Source organism: Chelonoidis abingdonii, chromosome 7, assembly GCF_003597395.2.
Source record: "Chelonoidis abingdonii isolate Lonesome George chromosome 7, CheloAbing_2.0, whole genome shotgun sequence".
Taxonomy (NCBI): domain Eukaryota; kingdom Metazoa; phylum Chordata; order Testudines; family Testudinidae; genus Chelonoidis; species Chelonoidis abingdonii.
This window is the reverse complement of record NC_133775.1, coordinates 19,009,833-19,028,850: the sequence shown is the minus strand read 5'-3', so window position 1 is coordinate 19,028,850 and position 19,018 is coordinate 19,009,833. Positions and strand designations below refer to the sequence as shown.

The following is a 19,018-nucleotide window of genomic DNA, read 5'->3' as shown; positions in this document are numbered from 1 at the left end:
TTCCCTGGAATTTGGGAATTGATTGGATGTGGGTTTCAAAAATGACTGTGTTACAGACAGACAAGTTGAGAGCAGGACCTTGTGTTGCTCTAACAACACAGCATTCTCTCGCATTTTCGGCGTGCTGTGCTATTCATGACTCCATCCTCCATATTTGAGGATGAGTTGAGGTTTGCACTTAAAATAGGGATTCAACCACTTTGTAACATAGCATGTTTCTGAGTTACAATTCATTTTTTAAAAATCTTGTAAGAAAATTTAGCACTTGCATTAAACATTTATTGATCTTAATGATTAATAATATGATCTTAATAAAAGAATAGCACAAAGTCTAATTTTGCATGTACTTAGAATTCATTGGAATTTCATGCAGTGGCTGCAGTTGAAGAAATAAGATGGCATTTAAACTTAAGTATTCATGACTGTTAAATCTACCCTGTGGTGACACCATGAAGTAAAATGGTTTTAAAAAATATCAAATATGTCTTTAAAAATCAGTTTAATCTAATCTGTGACACAAATGCTACAATGTCTTAATCATAATATATGGTTATTGAAAGTATCACTAAAGGGCAGAGGTATGGCTCTTTGGCCGTCACTGTGTATTTTCACTGTGTATTTTCGTACCATAACATGTCTGGACTTCTGTTAAATTTAACATTAATTTTGATTATAATGGTTGTTTTTGGACAATTAACACCCCCGAGTTTTTCTCCTAAAATAATTTACATGACGTCTTAACCCTAGTTCCATCTTAATGCAGTATGTTTGTCTGGGAAGATATATAGGGCCTAATTTTTTGCATCCTAAATAGGGTGAACAGATGTCCTGATTTTATAGGAACAGTCCCATTTTGGGGGTCTTTTTCTTATATAAGCTCCTATTACGCCCCACCCCCTGTCCCAACTTTTCACACTTGCTGTCTGGTCACCTTAATCTTAAAGATCCCTAAGCACTTTGCATACAAATTTTATAATGCACACTACACATTCTCACATGCATCTATACACTGTTATTACATATATGCCAATCAACAACCCTGCTTATTCTTTCCCATCCCACATACCCTCACCCATCACTTGAAGTACAACTATCTCAGTGGTGGGATGTGGTAGCTGTTTAATTTCATGCAGCAGCACTGCACAACAGTTTAAACAGGAAGCAGAAAATACGGGGGGAGGTAGGCGGTATAGACAGAGAGAACGTAACTATCCACACTGTAATTTCACCAGGGTCCTGGGACTGAAATCCTTGCTCTTACAAAAAATACTGTGTTGTTCTTCACTGAGCACATATGCTCAGAGCTGCTTGTTGCATCTCATCCAAAAGAGCACTGTCAGTAGCACAGGGTCAGTGTTGGTGCTTTGATTCAGTGCTGGCTTAGTTGGCATTGGTATTACCCATTGTATCATCAATAACACCCTCCTGCAGTACCTGGGATTTCCTTAGAGATCTGCCTCCGAGTACCTTTGATACCCAACCTTGCTGAGCTTGTGAGATCACAGCCGAAAGTAGATCAGCTGCAGTAGAAAGGATGATAATACAATAACTGAACTAAGCCAATAAGTACCACCATTACCTAATGGGAAAAATAAAGAAGAGAGGGCAGAGCTTCAACTAATTAGCACAAGTATTCATAGTCTTCAAAACTGGGGGGTAGAGAAGGAGGAAAACTGTAGCATATACCTGCTTCTCACCGTGCACAACACCCAACAGTCCAACGTAATGCTGGACCACATTTGGGAGAAACGAGGCAGGCGGTGTAGGAAACAAGGGGATGGATCCAGTGGTTGAACTGGTACACTGTCCCTGAGTGCACCTTCAAAAGCCTGGCTTAGGGCCCGACTGTGATTTGTGTTGGCCTTGGCTCTGGTCTGGCCTATTGGAGTTGCTGTTACTGCACCGCCTTCTGTTATCTCCGCCTCACCTGTGGTAAGGCTCATGACTAGGCCGAGGCTGGTAGTGGCGATGAGGTGAAGGCTGTGGCTTCAAGGGCTTCCTCTGAGACACCAGACTGTGCATACCCAGCGACTTCAGTATAGCCCTTGAGTCTTTGAGGCTATGTAGCTTTGCGTCCATCTGGTCCAAAAAAAGTCCGGACCCTTCAAAGGGGAGGTCCTGAAGTGAATTCTGGACCTCAGACAGCAGGCCTGACTCCTGAAGCCACACCAATCGCCGCATGACCACACCAGATGCGATTGTCCTGGCCACCGTATCAACCAAATCCAAGGACACCAGGAGAGAGGTCTTTGCTATGGCCTTGCCTTCGTCCACTAGGGCCATGAACTCCTGTTGGGAGCTCTGCGGAAGGTTGTCCTTAAACTTCCCCGCTGCTGGCCAGGAGTTGACGTTATGCCTGTTGAGGATGGCCTGTTGGTTAGTAATCCTCAACTGGAGGTCCCCTGATGAATACACCTTCCTGCCGAACAGGTCCAGGCGTTTCGCTTCCTTGGCCTTGGGGGCCGGGGCATGCTGCCCATGGCGTTCTCTCTCATTCACCGCCGAGACTACCAGAGAACATGGGTTTGGGTGGTGGCACAAGAACTCATATCCCTTTGATGGGGCACTCCACACCTTTGGCTGTTGGCACACTGGAAGCTGGGGTCTGCCATGTAGTTTTAGTTTGACTGGATGGTCTTAATGAGCGGGAGCACTATTCTGGATGGACATTCTGGGCTCAGAATGTCCACCATGGGGTCCTCCTGCTCAACCGTCTCCTCGGCCTGCAACCCCAAGTTACGGGTGACCTTATGCAGCAGTCCTTGATGGACTCTGTGGTTTATTGGTGGGGGCCTGAATATCGCTGTGCCCACCACCGCTTCATCCGGGGATGACAAGGAGGTCAGCAGCTGCTCAGCCTCCTCCTGCTGGGCTCCCTGGTCCCTCTTCCCCAGGGGAGGTGCTTCTGGCCTGGGCTGGGGCAGATGACATTGGGGCAGCACTGGACTCGGTGCCGGTCTCTCGGCTGACGAAGATGTAGGTGGTCTGGACACAGCAGCTTCCCGCATGGATGAACGCTGGTGTGGGGACCAGGACCACTACACTGAGTAGCTGGCCCTGAAGGGAGCTCCTTGCCATTGGCAGTAGGCCCAATGGGTCCAGAAGGGCCAGCGTCCCAACGGCCCCCATTGGGGGTGCCAACCAGCCTGGTGTTCCATATTGTCCGGTGCAGGTAGCTGTACCAGCCCGAGTCAGCACCGGACTCCAGCAATTCCGAACACAATGGCTACGGCAGTGCCATCGATCTGTGCCGGCAGGAGGTCAGCGAGCGACTTCTTGCCTATCAGGAGTGGGACCGGTACCACTGCTCTTGGGTCCGGGATTGGTACCAGTGCTCCCGAGACTGGGACCGGTGTCTTCTGGGAGCCTTCGGCGATGACCGGTTCGTCTCCTCCTGGTGCCAACCTCTGGGGGGTGCCAGAGAGTGGCGTGACCCTTCCACCAATTCCACACATTGACTCGCCTCTAGTACTGGGAATTCCCTCTGAGACAGGGGTAATTGGGAGTCCACCAACTCGGAGCATGACCAGGACCAACACCGGGAACAATACCGGGATGGTGCCCTTGAACGGTGCACCATTGCCGACTTTCCCCTCGATGGCACCCTGGGCACGGGTACCGAAGTCTTCTCCCTGGCTGGGAGGGGCCTCGCCGCTGATAACCCGATGAGGTCCTTCGCCACCTCAGTGGTGTCAGGCGTGGAGGGCTGATCTATTACTCCCTTGAGCCCGTCGTCCGCACTAAGTTCACTTATAGCTGGACTTGGTGGGACTTGTAGCACCGGTACCAACAGTAATTGCGCCGGTACAGCATCCATCACGCTCTTCCTGGTGTCCAGGGCCTTAGATGGTGCCAATCTGCTCTGCGGGGAACATCTGTGCCCTTCTTTCGGTTTCGTCTTGGCCCACACCAGGGAGGATGAGTGGTGCCAGGGCCTATTTTGGCGCTCCGAGGCCGATGGCTTGTGGTGCTTGACCGGCACCAGGTCTCTTGACAACTCCGGGGCACGCTGCACCGAGGAACTGAGCTGCAGCCACTGGGCGCTCTGGGCCCAGTGGCTGCAGTGCGGTCTGCATCAACAACTGTTTCAAACAAAAGTCTCTCTCTCTCTTTGTTCTTGGCTTAAACGCCTTGCAAATCTTACACCGCTCCGTTTGGTGTGCTTCCCCCAGGCAACGTAGACAGGAGTCGTGGGAGTCACTAACTGGCATGGGCTTGCAGCACGTGGCGCAAGCTTTAAACCTGTGGGCCTGCGGCATGCCCCACGACCTGGGGCAGGTGCTGGAAGCCTCCAAGCACCTCTTTGTCCACAACAAAGAGATGCTAACAAACTGATAATAGTCATGTAACTCTAAAGCTAAGGGATTGCTTCTTGTATGAGAGCAAGAGGTTGTTCCAACGCCACCACAGATGGTAAGAAGGAACTGGAGGGGGTCAGGCAGTGGGGGTATATATGCATAGTGCAGTGGTGCCACTCAGGCGGGGGTCCCACCGGCCCGATGGGAGGGAAAAGTTTCCAACACTCGTGCATGCGGTGCGCGCACACCTAATGTGGAATGCACATGAACAAGCACTCCAAGAACAGAAGTTGTTACCCTCACTGATCCCTCTCCTCCACCTTCCTTATTCAAATGATTTTATCTCATCCACAAACCAACCTTTGCTCCCTTTCTAACTGCCCTTTGATAGAGAAGCTTCATCCTTGAAAAAACTGTCATACGCCATTAGAGGTGGGTGTTTCAACAGTAACACTTTATATTTACATAGTACCTTTCACCCTGGTGTGTCAAAATGCTTTAATGCAAAAACTGGCCAACCAAGCCACACAACATACCAAAGAAGTAGGAGTATTAATAAATTCATTTTCTCAATGAGTAAAAATCAGGCACAGAAAGGCTGTAATATCTTCAAAGATCTCAACAGCAGAGCTAGAAAGGAACCCAGGAGTCAACCCTGTCCTGCCCCTGCCTCACATTCTGACAACTACACCTCTATTCCTTCTACACATTCTATTCCTTGTTAATACATTCAAGCAGTTAAAACAGCAGAGAACATATACAAAATAGATACATTTATAATATGCAATCTAGCTAATAAAATATGCAGAATAAAAGATTGACAGCAGCCCTGAGACAGAATTATTATAGCATTTGCTAGTAGTGAATGCTCCTGTAAAGGTTAGATTGGGAACAGTATCTAAATTTATTTTCAGTTGCTGTTCACTGAAACTGGTTTTGCACATTTTCCAAAAGGGATTTATTTTGAAAAATTTAAGCTAAATCAGGTTCAGTCACTTTTGTGGCAGGAGGCAATCCATGTTCCAAATGAAATTTTGACATTCACATAGCCATAAAATTGTTGGTTTCTTTTTTTAGTCCTTTGTCAGAAAACAAATGTGAAAAAAAACAAGCAAACATTTCTGTATTCGTAAGATCATGTTTATAATCTGTATTTGTAAGATCATGTTTATAATCTGTATTTATGCATATACCCCAAAATTTACCATTTGTTTCTTTCTGACTTAACTTAAAGCCACACCAGTTAGGATGTATTGCTAAATATATCTCTGCAGTAAATCGATTTTTTAAAAAAAATTCCTGGCTTCTGACGGCTTGATTTCTTAACCGTAACTTGATGTTAATTCTAGCTTCTGTACTGACTTACTTACAGATCTTGTAACTACCCTATACGAAAATGTACAACGGGGAAAATCATTTACTTTAGAAGAGGATATAAACTTCACAGAAGTGAAATTTGCAGGCAACTGTTGATTGCCTCCACTGCTGGATATAAATAAGTCCTGATTTTTAGCAGTATCCTACATTTTTACAGGCTGAAATATTAGCTTGTAGACTAATTGGGCAACACAGATGACAGATAAGACCTCTTCTGAAATCTGGCCTAAAATGATACAGGTGACATTGTTCAAAAAATTGTCTGTCAAAAATCCCCCCAGAAAAACTATATAGTTGGTTGTAATTAGTCTCTGTACATACTTAAATAAGATCAGACCGTTGGCTGAAATTCAGTTTTAAGAGAAGTAACATTTACTCCAATCCCCTCTCTCTCCTCTTCATATATATAAAAAGCCTTCCTTCTGGATTCACTTTAAAGAACAACTGATCGAAACTGCATCCCGAGGGAGAAAACAGAACTGTGACTCCCACTTTGATCTCTTCCCCATGGAGAAATTCACTCCCTGCTTAGCTTGCAAGATGTTCATTTGATTGACATTTGCTCTGATGTGCAAACTGCTTTGAACTTCAGACATTTAATTCCCATCAGGCTGCAGTCATTTTTATTCTCCTTCAATAGGATTTACAAGCAGGAGATCAGCAAATGCAGAAGATAAAATAAATTTGCAGGAGCTTTAAATCTTACATCAAAACAGTGTTGAAGTGAGCTCCAATTGGATTTCATTCGGCCTCAGTTCAGTGTAAATCAACTTCTGTGCAATTTCAGTTTAGAAAAAATAAGGGAATGTTTATAAAAGTGACACATATCTGTTGGAGTTTGCCTATTGTATTAAGGTCGATTTCTTTTCTCTCACTCTTTGTTTAATTTCCTGTAAACGTGGTTTTGGTGGATAAATGCAGCAATGTAATACATTCACTCAAAATTCAGCATTTTCTTTAAAATTCTCAAACTGGCATGTTTTATTGATAGCAAGACATACCTTTCTACTCATATATTTTATTTATATATATATTTACATACTGTAGGATTTAAATATTTAAATACTTTGGGAAAGAAACAGTGGTTTTGATTTTGCTTTTTTCAGGTTAAGTGAAAATGGCCTCACAGGCAAATCTACTGATGGAGGCCCTAATTCAGCAAGGTATGTAAGTAAGTGCCTAACTTTAAACATATGAGTAGTATCATTGACTTCAAGCAGTACCTGAAAGAGGAAGAGCATGCTTTCGGTCACAAAAAAAGAAGGTAAATTATCTGAGTCATGTGCTTGGGAGAAATACTGCAACACAGCAGTGCATATATTGACACAAGATACCTTAGCAAACCCCCTCTAGCCTGAAGCACAGGCACACTTCCTCCCACAAAGGAAAAGTTACATTCCAAGACAGCCAGCAGTTCCTCAATGTCCATTAATTTGAAAGTCTGTTTTTCTACATATAACTCCAAGGTTCACACAACAAAAGCCTTCCAGATTCCTTGAACACCCACAGCCATCTTTGTCAGTCTGGTCAGCTCTAGCCAACACAGTTTACATTTCCTTTAGTAGGGTCCAATCCAGTTCTCTTTTGGAAGTGAAGCACTTTAAATACTAACTACAGCAATACATTTTAAAGGAATTGGTGGGATTCCCCTTATCTCCCACTTAACTGCTCATGAGAGGAAGGATAAACAAAGCAAGAACTGTGATAAAATTGAACAGCGTTAGCAAATATTTAACCACCTGTTTAAAAAGGAGAAAAGCCCAGCCCACTTCTGAAGGAACTACCATATTCATAAAGTAAATGATCTTCAAAAACAAGTTTGTAGGTTTACTTATTTAAACAGCTACACTAATGGATGTACTGCAGAGTTGACAAGTAATATGTCATACTGATAAGTATCACTCCATTCTATCTTTTCACAAATTGAGACTAATAAAAGCATTCCATAAACTTATCAGCAGTGCGGACTAAAGCACAGAAAACAGACCTCAAGTAGCCCCAAAGGTGTGTAAACAATGTCAGCTAAATATAAGGAAAAGTTGCGTACTCTTAACATGAAACAAATACCATCACAGAGTACTTTAAATAAAGATTTTTGGAGACTCCTAAAATAATTTTATATAAAAATTAGTATTGAAATTTATTTATCCCGGGCAGAGGGAGGGGTCTGCACATGTGTTCGAGTGCTTGCATATGCCACACACACATGCAAATAAGTTCCTCATTGCTCTCAGGGATGACCCACTGTGGCCACTTGCAGAATGTCATGGACACAAGATTGCCTGAGGAGGGGTTTTTAAAGTATGTAGGAGGGAGAGGGAAACCCCAGATTGGGTTAGAGATAATTTAGTCTCTATCTAGTAGGAAATCAGTTCTCTGCCTCTTCTCTTCTTGAGTGAATGGTAGCTCTTATGAAGATTAAGAAACTGACAAGCCCCTGGAAATGGAGTCTTGTCTTCAGGACAAGGATAGAACAGGCAGCAGCAGAACTAGCTCCTTCATGTTACCCCCACACATACATTTGGGTAAGTGGTCGGGATCTCTTCCTTCTGAAACAACTCTTACTGCAGTTATCCATGGCTTTATGATCCCCAGATTGCACTATTGCAATGTGCTCTATGGCCCCAAGGTACCTATCTCTACACTGCAAAAACAGACCTGCAGCCGCGAGTCTCAGAGAACCAGGTCAGGTAAACTGGCTTGCACAACAGTGCTGAAAAGAGCAGTACAGACATTTGGGCTCAGGTTTTGAGACCCACACCCCAACTCTGGGTTTCAGAGCCCAGGCTCCACGCTGGACCCTTATGTCTACAGTGCTATTTATAGCACCATAGTGCAGGGTTTCTCAAACTTTTGTACTGGTGACCCCTTTCACACAGCAAGCCTCCAAGTGTGACCTCCCAGTATAAATTAAAAATACTCTTTTATATTTAACACTGTTATAAATGCAGGAGCCAAAGCGGGGTTTGGGGTGCAGGCTAGCGCTCGCAACCCTCCCATGTAATAACCTCATGACCCCCTGAGGGGTCCCGACCCCCAGTTTGAGAACCCCTGCCATAGCGCATGCCTGAGTCAGATGACCAGGCTCTAAGACCGATTGTCATGTTTCTGGGGTTTTTTTGCAGTATAGACATACCCTAAGTGTCAGTGGGACTACTCACAGGCGTAAATACTTTGTTGAAATGGTGCCTATAAAGAAGCTACCTTTCAAGACCACTCAGAAGAATCAGCTAGTGCAGAACATGGCTGCCACTGTCTTTGGACCCAATCATGTAAGAAGCCGTATGTCTCCCTGGAGACCTGAAATATAGCTAGGCAATACATCTTTAGTCCTTGAAATCTATGGAAGCTAAAGCCCAGGGAGAAGGGTGGGCATCAGATCCTGAACTCCAACCTGATTCGCAACTTCAAAGTGCTGGCTACACAGCTATTTTAGAGCCCTTGTGCGAGTCCTGTTAGCCCAAGTCTGTCAACCTGGGCTGGGTGGCTTGTTCTCAGTCAGTCCAAAATGCTCCATAGACCATCACTGTAAATGGTTTGTGCTAATCAAAACTCTCCTCCCTAAGCATCCGTGCAAGCTGAGGCTGAAGTAGCATCCATGGCCTTCTGGGCAGCCCCTGCAGTGCTGGGCTACTGGATCCATGTAACTGTCAGTTAACTAGCCATAACCTCTCATCCTCAGGCCTATTGTGAAACTGTGCTTCATGGTGTAAAGCGGATGCAGAGACAACCCTGTGTTACCTCTCCCATTGTAGTGTTTAGATGTGCTTGTAATTATTAGAACTGGGAGCACTGGCTGTTGGGAGTCTGAAAGGACAGGAAACAGGAAGGAGGGGGGAGGAGTTGAGGAGGCTGAGTGAGAGTTACATATGATGCAGCAGCAGCTTGGTACAGAGGTTTCCACTGTAAAAATAAAGTCCTGTTGAAGTTGTTAGTACCTTGCTTGGTTGATACAACACCCGTGTGCCATAAAGTGGGCTGCTTCTGCTGCATCTTGGCCCCTTACTTAAGCCAGAAGATTTGGTCCTAAGAAATCGACCTTGCATGAGCTGACCACGCAAAGCCTGCTATTGCACACTACAAGTTCTATAGTGTGCTTTGATCTATCCCACTTTGAAACAGGAGTAGATCAAAGTGCACTATAGTACTTCAAGTGCATGGGAACAGGATTCACATGGACGAGAAGCCACAGACAAATGTAATGAAAGTCTACCACAGGCTAGTACGAGGTCAACTTACCCTCCAACTTGGAGTACTAACTGTCCTTATAGACAAGCCCATAATGGGACCTCATTTAGAATATGCACTCAGTTCTAATTGCCTTTTTCAATACAGAAATACAGTGGAAGGCAACCAAAATTATTCCAGGTTCAGGATTTTAAATTCAACATATGCTGAAATGACTATAAAATACACAGGTCTGATACCCAGGACAGCATGTCACACCTGGAACAAAGTTAACCAAATTTTAACTAATATTTAAAGGATGTCAATTGAAAAAAATTCTGCCTGAGAATTTTGTACTCGGTATAATAAACAACACTCTGGGCCCCAATGTCCAAGTTCATTTCGTGTGAGTGCATCTCTGTGCTGGTATGGAGCCCTACTGACTTCAGTGGGGCTCTGCGTGGCTGTCGGGGTGAATCTGTATGCAAAGAACTGCAGGATCAGAACTTAAGTCAAGGCCCCTCCCCAAAAATCCTCTCTATTTTTACAGCTCATTTACTTTGTGCATTTGACAGCACTTTATGTTTAACTTATTTCCACTATTTTGTTGATGGTGTTAGAGCCCCTTTCATATACAGTACTAACGGGATGACCCCACTCTGATGCACTGCTCCGGGAGAAACTCACATGTAAGTTTTTTCCTAGGTCCTACAAGAAGGGATTTACTAGTAGTTGCAGTTATATTAAAGCAAGATTGCCAAATCAGCACACAGATAAATGGGCAACTTGCATCCTTAGAGTTTCCAAACTACTTCATTTGTGTTTCCTTGGGAGAGGAGTGTTTTAAGCATTATAAATGGGCGATGTAATCTTACGCAATAGGGTTTTATTAAGTCAAGGAGCAACATAATTGAATTAAACAGTGTTTTTATAAAAAAAACCCCACCCCAATTCAATCATAAACTATGTCTGGAGCCTGCCTGACATCTGTTTTTCATGGATTCTTCAGGCTCCTTTAATGTGGAAACCCACACTTAATTTTTCCCAGGACGTGTTATGAGATTAAAAGATCCATACTATTTTCCCCTCTCCGCCTTCTCTACCACACAGCAGGCAAGCTGTCCTTCTGGCTGAGAAGGGCTGGGCACAGATTTATCTGCCTCTTATAACATTCTTCTGGTGGGTTGGAGTAGTGATATGTGCTCTCTCTTCCAAGGGCTCAGTGTGCTGGCACGGCAGTGCTCCCAGACTTTTAAACCCTTGGAACGGGGAAAAAGCTCAAATCTGTAATTCTGATCTCCTGACTGCTGACATACTTTGTTACCATTGGACTGTCTTGGCCAATACCACATTTTTGCACCTTCTGCTTCTGTACTAAGCTGAGACGTCTTGCAAACCACCTGTCTGACATTAGCCCCTTTCTGCTCTGCAAAAAGCCCAGAGGCAAATGTAATGGAAGGTGGGAAAAGGCTGGCCAAACACATGCTCTCTCTCATCAGTGGAATGCTCCTTCAAAAAGGACCTCAGTCTTGACTCCTGTCAGCAGTAGAAAGCAGACCTTATGAGTTCATTTGTGCAGGGAGTGATAATTTGACTACCAGTTTTTCCCCGCCAGCAATACAGAGTTATAACTACTGATCCATATAAGAAGGAACATTTTAGGATGTTGGAAAATCGCTGGGAAAGAAGGGGATTTCTGGTTCTTTAGAAGTCATCCAAGGGGGCTTGCTAATGAGGTACTTACTGTCCGCCACTTCCAGCAGCCCCCATTGGCCCAGAGCAGTTATCCGCGGCCAGTGGGAGCCGCGATCAGCTGGACCTGCGGATGCGGCAGGTAAACACATCGGCCTGGCCTGCCAGGGGCTTTCCCTACACAAGCGGCGACCCCTGTTTGAGAAACCCTATACTACAGGGAATTCTTCTTGGGGTTGACTTTTAAGTTCCTTTGAAAGAGCAGTCCTCTCGTAGGCACAGCTGGCTCTTTCTTCCACACTGCCCTTCTTTGGGCTTCTTTGACAGAAGATAAAGTAAAGTAGATTTGTACCTGTCTGCAGTCTAGGCAGCATATTACTTTGCCTTTAAGAAACAGACTGAATCTCCCCAAGAAGGTGCAAGAGGTACACTAGGCTTTGGAGTTAACAAAGGGCCCAGACTCAGGACATGCAAAACCTCGTGTCTGAAGATACTAGACTGTGGAGGCAGAGACCCTTCTCAGAGAATGTAGGCCTGATCTATCTGAGCCTTGAGAAGACACCCATGGAAGTCCTACTGCAAATTTCTGTGGGGCTTGAAGTACTTTATGAATCACTCCACTGCAGAAAAATTGATCTGTATGTGATGCACTTGCATAACGCTTTCATCTCCCCCCACCCCCGCGTTACATATTGCTATTTTGTTCTGTATTTAAACCTTGCTGAAGTCCAGCTGTGAATGCAGCTGAAGCAGAGAAACACAAACCCTGGTGAAGAAAGGTGCAACATTCTGTGACTCTGATTCAGCAGTCCATCTCTATTCAGCAAAGCACTTAACTGTGTATTTAACTTTATGTGATTAAATCCCACTAACATCAGCACATGCTTTAATATTTTGCTGAATAGGGATGGATTTAAGCATATGCTAAAATGCTTTGCTGAATTAGAGAATATGGAGAAGTTGGTGCCAAAACTGCTCAACAGCCACTTATTGCTCTGCCTTGGTGCAAGGACTTGAAGTGGAGTGTGAGAGTGAGAGAGAGAGCGAGAAAAAGAGAATTCTGAAATAAAAACCATTCCTCTGCACACACTCCCCTCTGGGGAGAGGATGAGAGAACGAACAAACATGACAGGATGTCAGTCACAGTGCTTAATGCACTACTGGAAAGGACTCAGATACTACAGTGACGAGTGTGGTATAAGAACCTATACAGAATAGAATAGTACAGATTGGGGGCTCCAAGTCCAAGAAATAGTGTTATGTGTTCCCCATTCTGACATGACAGCAGCAGTCACCCAACAAATTATCATTTGCATTCTGTCATACCATGATTCTGGTACATTAACGCCAGCTGTGTATTAGCAGGGTTGATGTTGCTGCTAAATGTAAACAGCCCTCAGCTGCGCTTGGAACACAGTGGGTGGCAGGGTCAGATGACATATATTTTCAAACTTACATTGCAAGTACAATAAAATACAAATTACAAATACAAAACTACTACTTGTCAGTGTCTTGGAAAGTGATCTGTAGTAGTTTTCCAATGAATCCTATATCTATGCAGTTCTAGAAATCTTAAACATTACACAGAGATATGGTTTAACAAGCCTGTATAAAACCAACTGTTCATATCAAACTTCTTCACACAGTTATAAATATTGTTCATTTGGACTCTGCACAATATGAGCTTTATCTCCAGTTCTACATAATGGCAATAAACTACACATTGTTTTCATTGTCATCTCTCACTACTTTAATTAAAGTAGAGACTAAAACGTCAAGCTTATTTTATGTTGAATTTCCAATTTTATTGGTTCTATTTTCTTTTTTTATTGGTTTATTTTTACTACCTAGTTGCTGTACTCTTGTGTTTTCATTCATCTTAAGCAATATAGCAATGTATACATTTTACTTCTAAACCAATGCTCAGATTGCTAAGCTATATATCAACAATAAACTGTCACACTTTAATCATCTTTGTCAAAATAAAACCCTCCTCTTTCATGCACAAACACAAAAAAAACACTATTCCATTAATCAGTTTTTCCATACTAGCCTGCTACCAATACTCCATTCCAATTTTCCATAAGATGCTGGCAAAATTCCATAGTACTGAAATTACAAAAGGCTGGAAGACAAATATATGGAAAATCGACGATAAAAATAAATGCTAACAATTTGGCTTCTGATTATATACAGAACTGAAATGGCTACGCTTTCTATGGGTGTCTGGTAATAATTTGATTCAATAATTTGATTTCTTTGGAATTCTCTTACACTAGTCAAGATGCTTGGATTATGCTCCCGCTTTTACCACCAGATAGAGACAAAGAGTGAAGTATTAAATGGTGTCACATCCCTTTGTTTAAGAGGGTCTTACAGCTCGATGTCCTAAGATAAATTATAACTAAATTATAACTACAGTGCAGGAGCATTCATAGTATGGGGTGATGTGTTTAGACCAGTGGTGGGCAACCTGTGGTAATCTGATTGTGGGCCACGAGACATATTGCTGACATTGATCGTCCGCAGGCACGGTCCCCCGCAGCTCCCAATGGCCGTGGTTCACCGTTCCCGGCCAATGGGGGCCGTGGGAAACGATGGCCAGCACGTCCCTGCAGCCCACAAGATTCCTCTCCTCTTATGGGCTTATAGGTCGATAGCACAGTACATAATGGAGGTAGCAGTCTTCCTGACTCTTTAAATAGACAGAAGTGGGTATTCACCCACGAAAGCTCACGCTCCAAAACGTCTGTTAGTCTATAAGGTGCCACAGGATTCTCTGCTGCTTTTACAGTCTGAAACAAATGTCTCTTGACAACTGTGAACTTTTTCACCTCCCTGTTCACCACACTGGAGTGTTAACTCTAAGACCCAATAATGCCACCTTAAATGTCAAGGTTAACTATTCCTTTGATGATCACCTTAGCAGATTAGGTGAGAAAGGGGACTGACACCCACAAAGTGGAATTGGGAGTTGCTGCGTGGGGAAGGGAGAGGGAGAAAGAGAGAAAGAGAGAAAGAAAGAAAGAAATCAATGTTCACAAAAGTAAAGATACTACTTTTGAATGATGTGAATGATGCTGAATGTGACAGTAAGGCAGTTAATAAATACCAACACTCCTTTTCTTTGTATAACCTTTCACTGACACCTGTGGGATATCTGCTGTGGATTTAGAGTAATTACATAGTTCTGCATAATAATCCTGGCCCCAGGATCATAATTTCACATTCAGTTTGGCCTTCTCCATAGAATTAGTTGGATGACCCTGTCAAACAAGAGCAGACAACCAACTGGGAACCACTTAACTGATTCAGTATTATTCTGCCCACTAATCAGTATCAGAGAGAATATCTTTAATAGAACATTCTCACCTGCTTCTTCTATCTTTCATTAGCAATGGCTCCTATTTATTTATTTATTTAAATCACTTGCTGTGAGGAATTTGTAATTTGGATCCATGAACATGTTACACTGTCAATAGATTTGAGGTTCCAAGTTGCTTCTAGGACAAAGCTGAAGTAAATTTAGAGCCTATGAAAAATGCTAAGATAGACGCGCTCTATTAATTAACAAAGACTATGCAACATGGGCAATGGGCTTACGAGTTTCACCCACACCACCTCTATCTCATCCCCCACTGCAAATTGCAGTGCTTGAGTGGCAGGCCCATTTCTAAAAGATGAGAGGGTAGCTCAGTTTCCATTTTATTCTAATCCTTGGCTTCTTTGCTGAGGCTGCCAAAATATCGTTAATTAGCATTAGTCGCATTACTATTTTGATGTGGGCATCTGTCCACTTCGAACTGGATTGAGACCACCAAACTTGCTTCACACAGACCACTGAAGAGTGATGTAAAAGCTTATTTGTAACCATCTGGGGCCTAACCATGTTGAGATGCATCCGACGAAGTGGGTATTCACCCACGAAAGCTTATGCTCCAATACATCTGTTAGTCTATAAGGTGCCACAGGACTCTTTGCTGCTTTTACAGATCCAGACTAACACGGCTACCCCTCTGACACATGTTGAGATTGGGGCCCATATTCCAGTTCAAATAAATACAAACAAAACAGGTTACATTTTCCAACACACCTGAAACCATGCCATAGCCCTGGATTATAGCTGTGCTCAGACATCTGAATATAGCGAATAATTACATTTTATTAATATATTTCCATTCCTAAGTAAACACATGTTATTGTGATACCTCTACAAAGTTGGACACATAATGAATGTAGTTTGCAGAAACTGCCTTTAACACATATTAACCCAACCCATTTTTCTCTTCCGGAAAGGCTGTTTAATCCAGTCTGGGTTTCAAAATCTAAGATCTCTGAGTTGAGCTTTCTCTGGTGCACTTCATAACAAGCCAGAAATGACTTCCTTCGTCATTTACACCCAGTAAAATAAGAGAAGCTGGGACTTCAAAATAAATCAGCCAATGATTTCATTACAGAGAAAATGGTTACACAGAAAACCAGAGCTGCAATATTATCTTCAGTATAGCTACACTGAAGAGTATTGTGCTCCACAATGAATCCCTTTGAAATAAATTAAGTAGTCTCTCAAAGAGTAAGAGACTACTTAATGTAATTAAGGGCAACACAATCTGGCCTAACAATATTGGTAAAAGCAGGATCAGGACTACTGTTTTGTCATTTTCCAGCAGCCACAAGAGTGGCAGACAACACCATCTTTATTGCAAGCACTTTACTCCTGTACTACAGTCTTTCCTTTTCCACAACTTAATTGAAAGCATAAGTAATCTTAGCACTAAATACTTACTCCATCATAGACGGTGGAATAGTACAGCAGTCCTGGATTGCAGTCAGGGGTGATGTCAGGTGAGCAGTATATGAAGCTTCCACTACTTGCTTATTGCGATTCACTACATCCAAGTAACGGTTAAACTTCTCCCGAATTTTTTTTGCCAGCTGAAAACAAAAATACTTAAAATTAAATCAAAGACTCTTTGTACTATCTTCTGTCATGCTAATGAAACAGTGTTAAAGGAAAAACAAATTGCACACATTAAAGCTAAAAATTCCAGGCTTTATGCAACATATCACTTAGTTTTCACTGTGCAGGTTGAAATAATCATCATGTGAGTCATAAAATGGCCATACTAAGCAATGATACAAAAAGCTAAAATATATTTACTGTCTTGCAACAGATATCCAAGAATTTTACCCTTTTCAGCCATGCTAATTTAGCTCTAGCTGAACCAGATGTCATGAAAAATCACCAATTTTGCACTGTGAAAAATATACTTTCAAAATGCATTAAAAATAATGATGTGTTGTAGCTGTGTTGGTCACAGGATATTAGAGAGACAAGGTGGATCGGGTAATATCTTTTATTGGACCAGCTTCTTTACTGGACCCAGACCAGAAGGAGAACTCTGCGTAAGCTCAAAAGTGTGTCTTTCTCACCAACAGAAGTTGGTCCAATAAAAGATACTCCCTCATTCATCTTGTCTCTCTTAAAAGTAATACGTCAGAGTACCTTCATTTAACCATTTTAAATGAAAACTGGTACATAGCTCTCAGCCTTTGAAAGATACCCAAACTTCATTCTCATATTTTACTCCTCACATCTTCTAGCACAGGACCTGATCTAACTCTCTTTCAAGTCAGTGAGAGTCTTTCCACTGCTGTCAGTCAGAGTTGGATCAGATCCTTTGTGCACTGCTTAAGGATACTGTTGCTGCATTTACCATCTAACACAAATACTGCAAATAATTTTTTCTGAGAAGGCTGAAAGAAAATATGATGGAGATTCAATTAAACAGAACAATATTATTAAACATAAGTACTTAAGGCTTGGCCCCATAATCCATATCTAGGGTCCTAAATAAACAGCGTGAGCACTCCAAGTTGTACTTATTTCAATGACAGATGTGGGTGCTTAGTGTCTTAAAAAATAGGGACTCTTGCTGAATTTAGGAGCTTGACTTTAGGCACTATTTGGTAATTTTGGCTATATCTCTCTAATTTAAGAAACTGTATCTCCCTGAAATCTAGTAAACATCACACAGGAACCTCCCTGGGATATTTGCTTTTAGCCTATCAGCCCAGGGGTGCCTGGATCAGCGTTCGTGTTGCACTCCCTGTCAGTACCCTGCCTGGGCCAAGGAAGCTCATGAGCCACCCAGCAGACCAAATTCAGTGATGAAACCTGGCCACATGCTACCTGAGGCATGTTTCACTTATGCTAAGAAGAAGATCCAAAACCCACTGAAGTCAGTGGAAATGGATCAGGTCCCAAGAGCATGATTTTGTTTGGCACACCTGGAAATATCCTCTGCAGGCTACAGCTTGCATTCTGAATGAAAAGCAATAATCTTTTAACAGTTTACTGCCAGTAGTGAATATTCAAAAATGTTTCACTTCACATTTTAATTAACTGTATCTTCAAAGCTGAAGAAATTTCTTTAATTACTATACGTACATCATTTTGCTCCCTTCCAACGCCAATACTTCAGCTAAAGAAATGACCAGACAACACTAGTAAATTTATACATTGAGAAATGCAATTGGTCAGTTCAGATCTCCAGGACTGACAAATGTCTTTCCTAACTATTACTAACAGAACATTGCATCATGATTTACTTTCTTATATGAATAATAAGGCCCACACTGATAACAGCAATGAATTTGCCTCCATTGTTCCATCAAATGTACAGCTCAATTACAGGTCTCCAAGGAGCATAGTTTTTTAAAAGACTACTGCTCAAATGAAATGAGTTGTAGAATTATATCTAATTGGTTTTGTAGAATGATTTTACAGCTCTTTCAGTTGTCAGATAATACGAAGCTGAGTTGGTTCTCTCTCGTTCTGTTTTCAGGCCAACTTTCTTTTGATTAACCGTATTCATCACCATATTAAATGTAACACTGGAATATCTAGCCCTCCTAAAAAATATACAAGCCAAAATTTTTAAAATATCATGTTTCAATAATGTCTTCAGAATATTTTTCTCTCAGTTTGGGTAACTGAATGGCTGTGGGTCAAGCTTTCATTAATTATTAAAAATTATGGGTAGCAGAGAGATTTGTGCCGGCTGATAAAAATGGATGATGCAACTAACTGTAACAAAAACATTGACACAAACTACCTGTAGAAAAAAGTACATAAAACACTTATTTAAATTAAAAATGTTAGTTTTTTGTTAACTGAATACTGTACTAGTGAGTTTTTTTCATAGAATTTGCTTTTTTACGTTAGCAGTTCAACTGGTAATAAAACTCACATCCCTATGAGCAACTATCCCTCTGTACATTCACCAAAGTCTACAAGTCTGACAAATCTTTCTGAAGAATTGTCTGCACCACCAAACAGAGTTTCCACCGCGAAGCTGATGTAACTTATATAACACCTTTCCATCAGATGATCTCAAAAATGATTCACACACATTTTTCCAAGCTACCCAACACCTCCTGTAGTTGACAAGTATTGTCACCCGCCCTTTATGGATGAGGCA

At 42.4% G+C, this 19,018-nt stretch overlaps 1 protein-coding gene across 3 annotated transcripts in view; it reads right to left on the bottom strand.

Moving 5' to 3' along the window:
• The window catches only part of CACHD1 (cache domain containing 1), a 204,844-nt gene that overhangs the window by 82,861 nt on the left and 102,965 nt on the right, over positions 1-19,018 (bottom strand). For all 3 annotated transcript variants that reach the window (XM_032795472.2, XM_032795473.2, XM_075067673.1), the window contains one exon: positions 16,321-16,469. In XM_032795472.2, the coding sequence (XP_032651363.1) occupies positions 16,321-16,469 (149 nt within the window). The remainder of the gene's footprint in view (positions 1-16,320; positions 16,470-19,018) is intronic.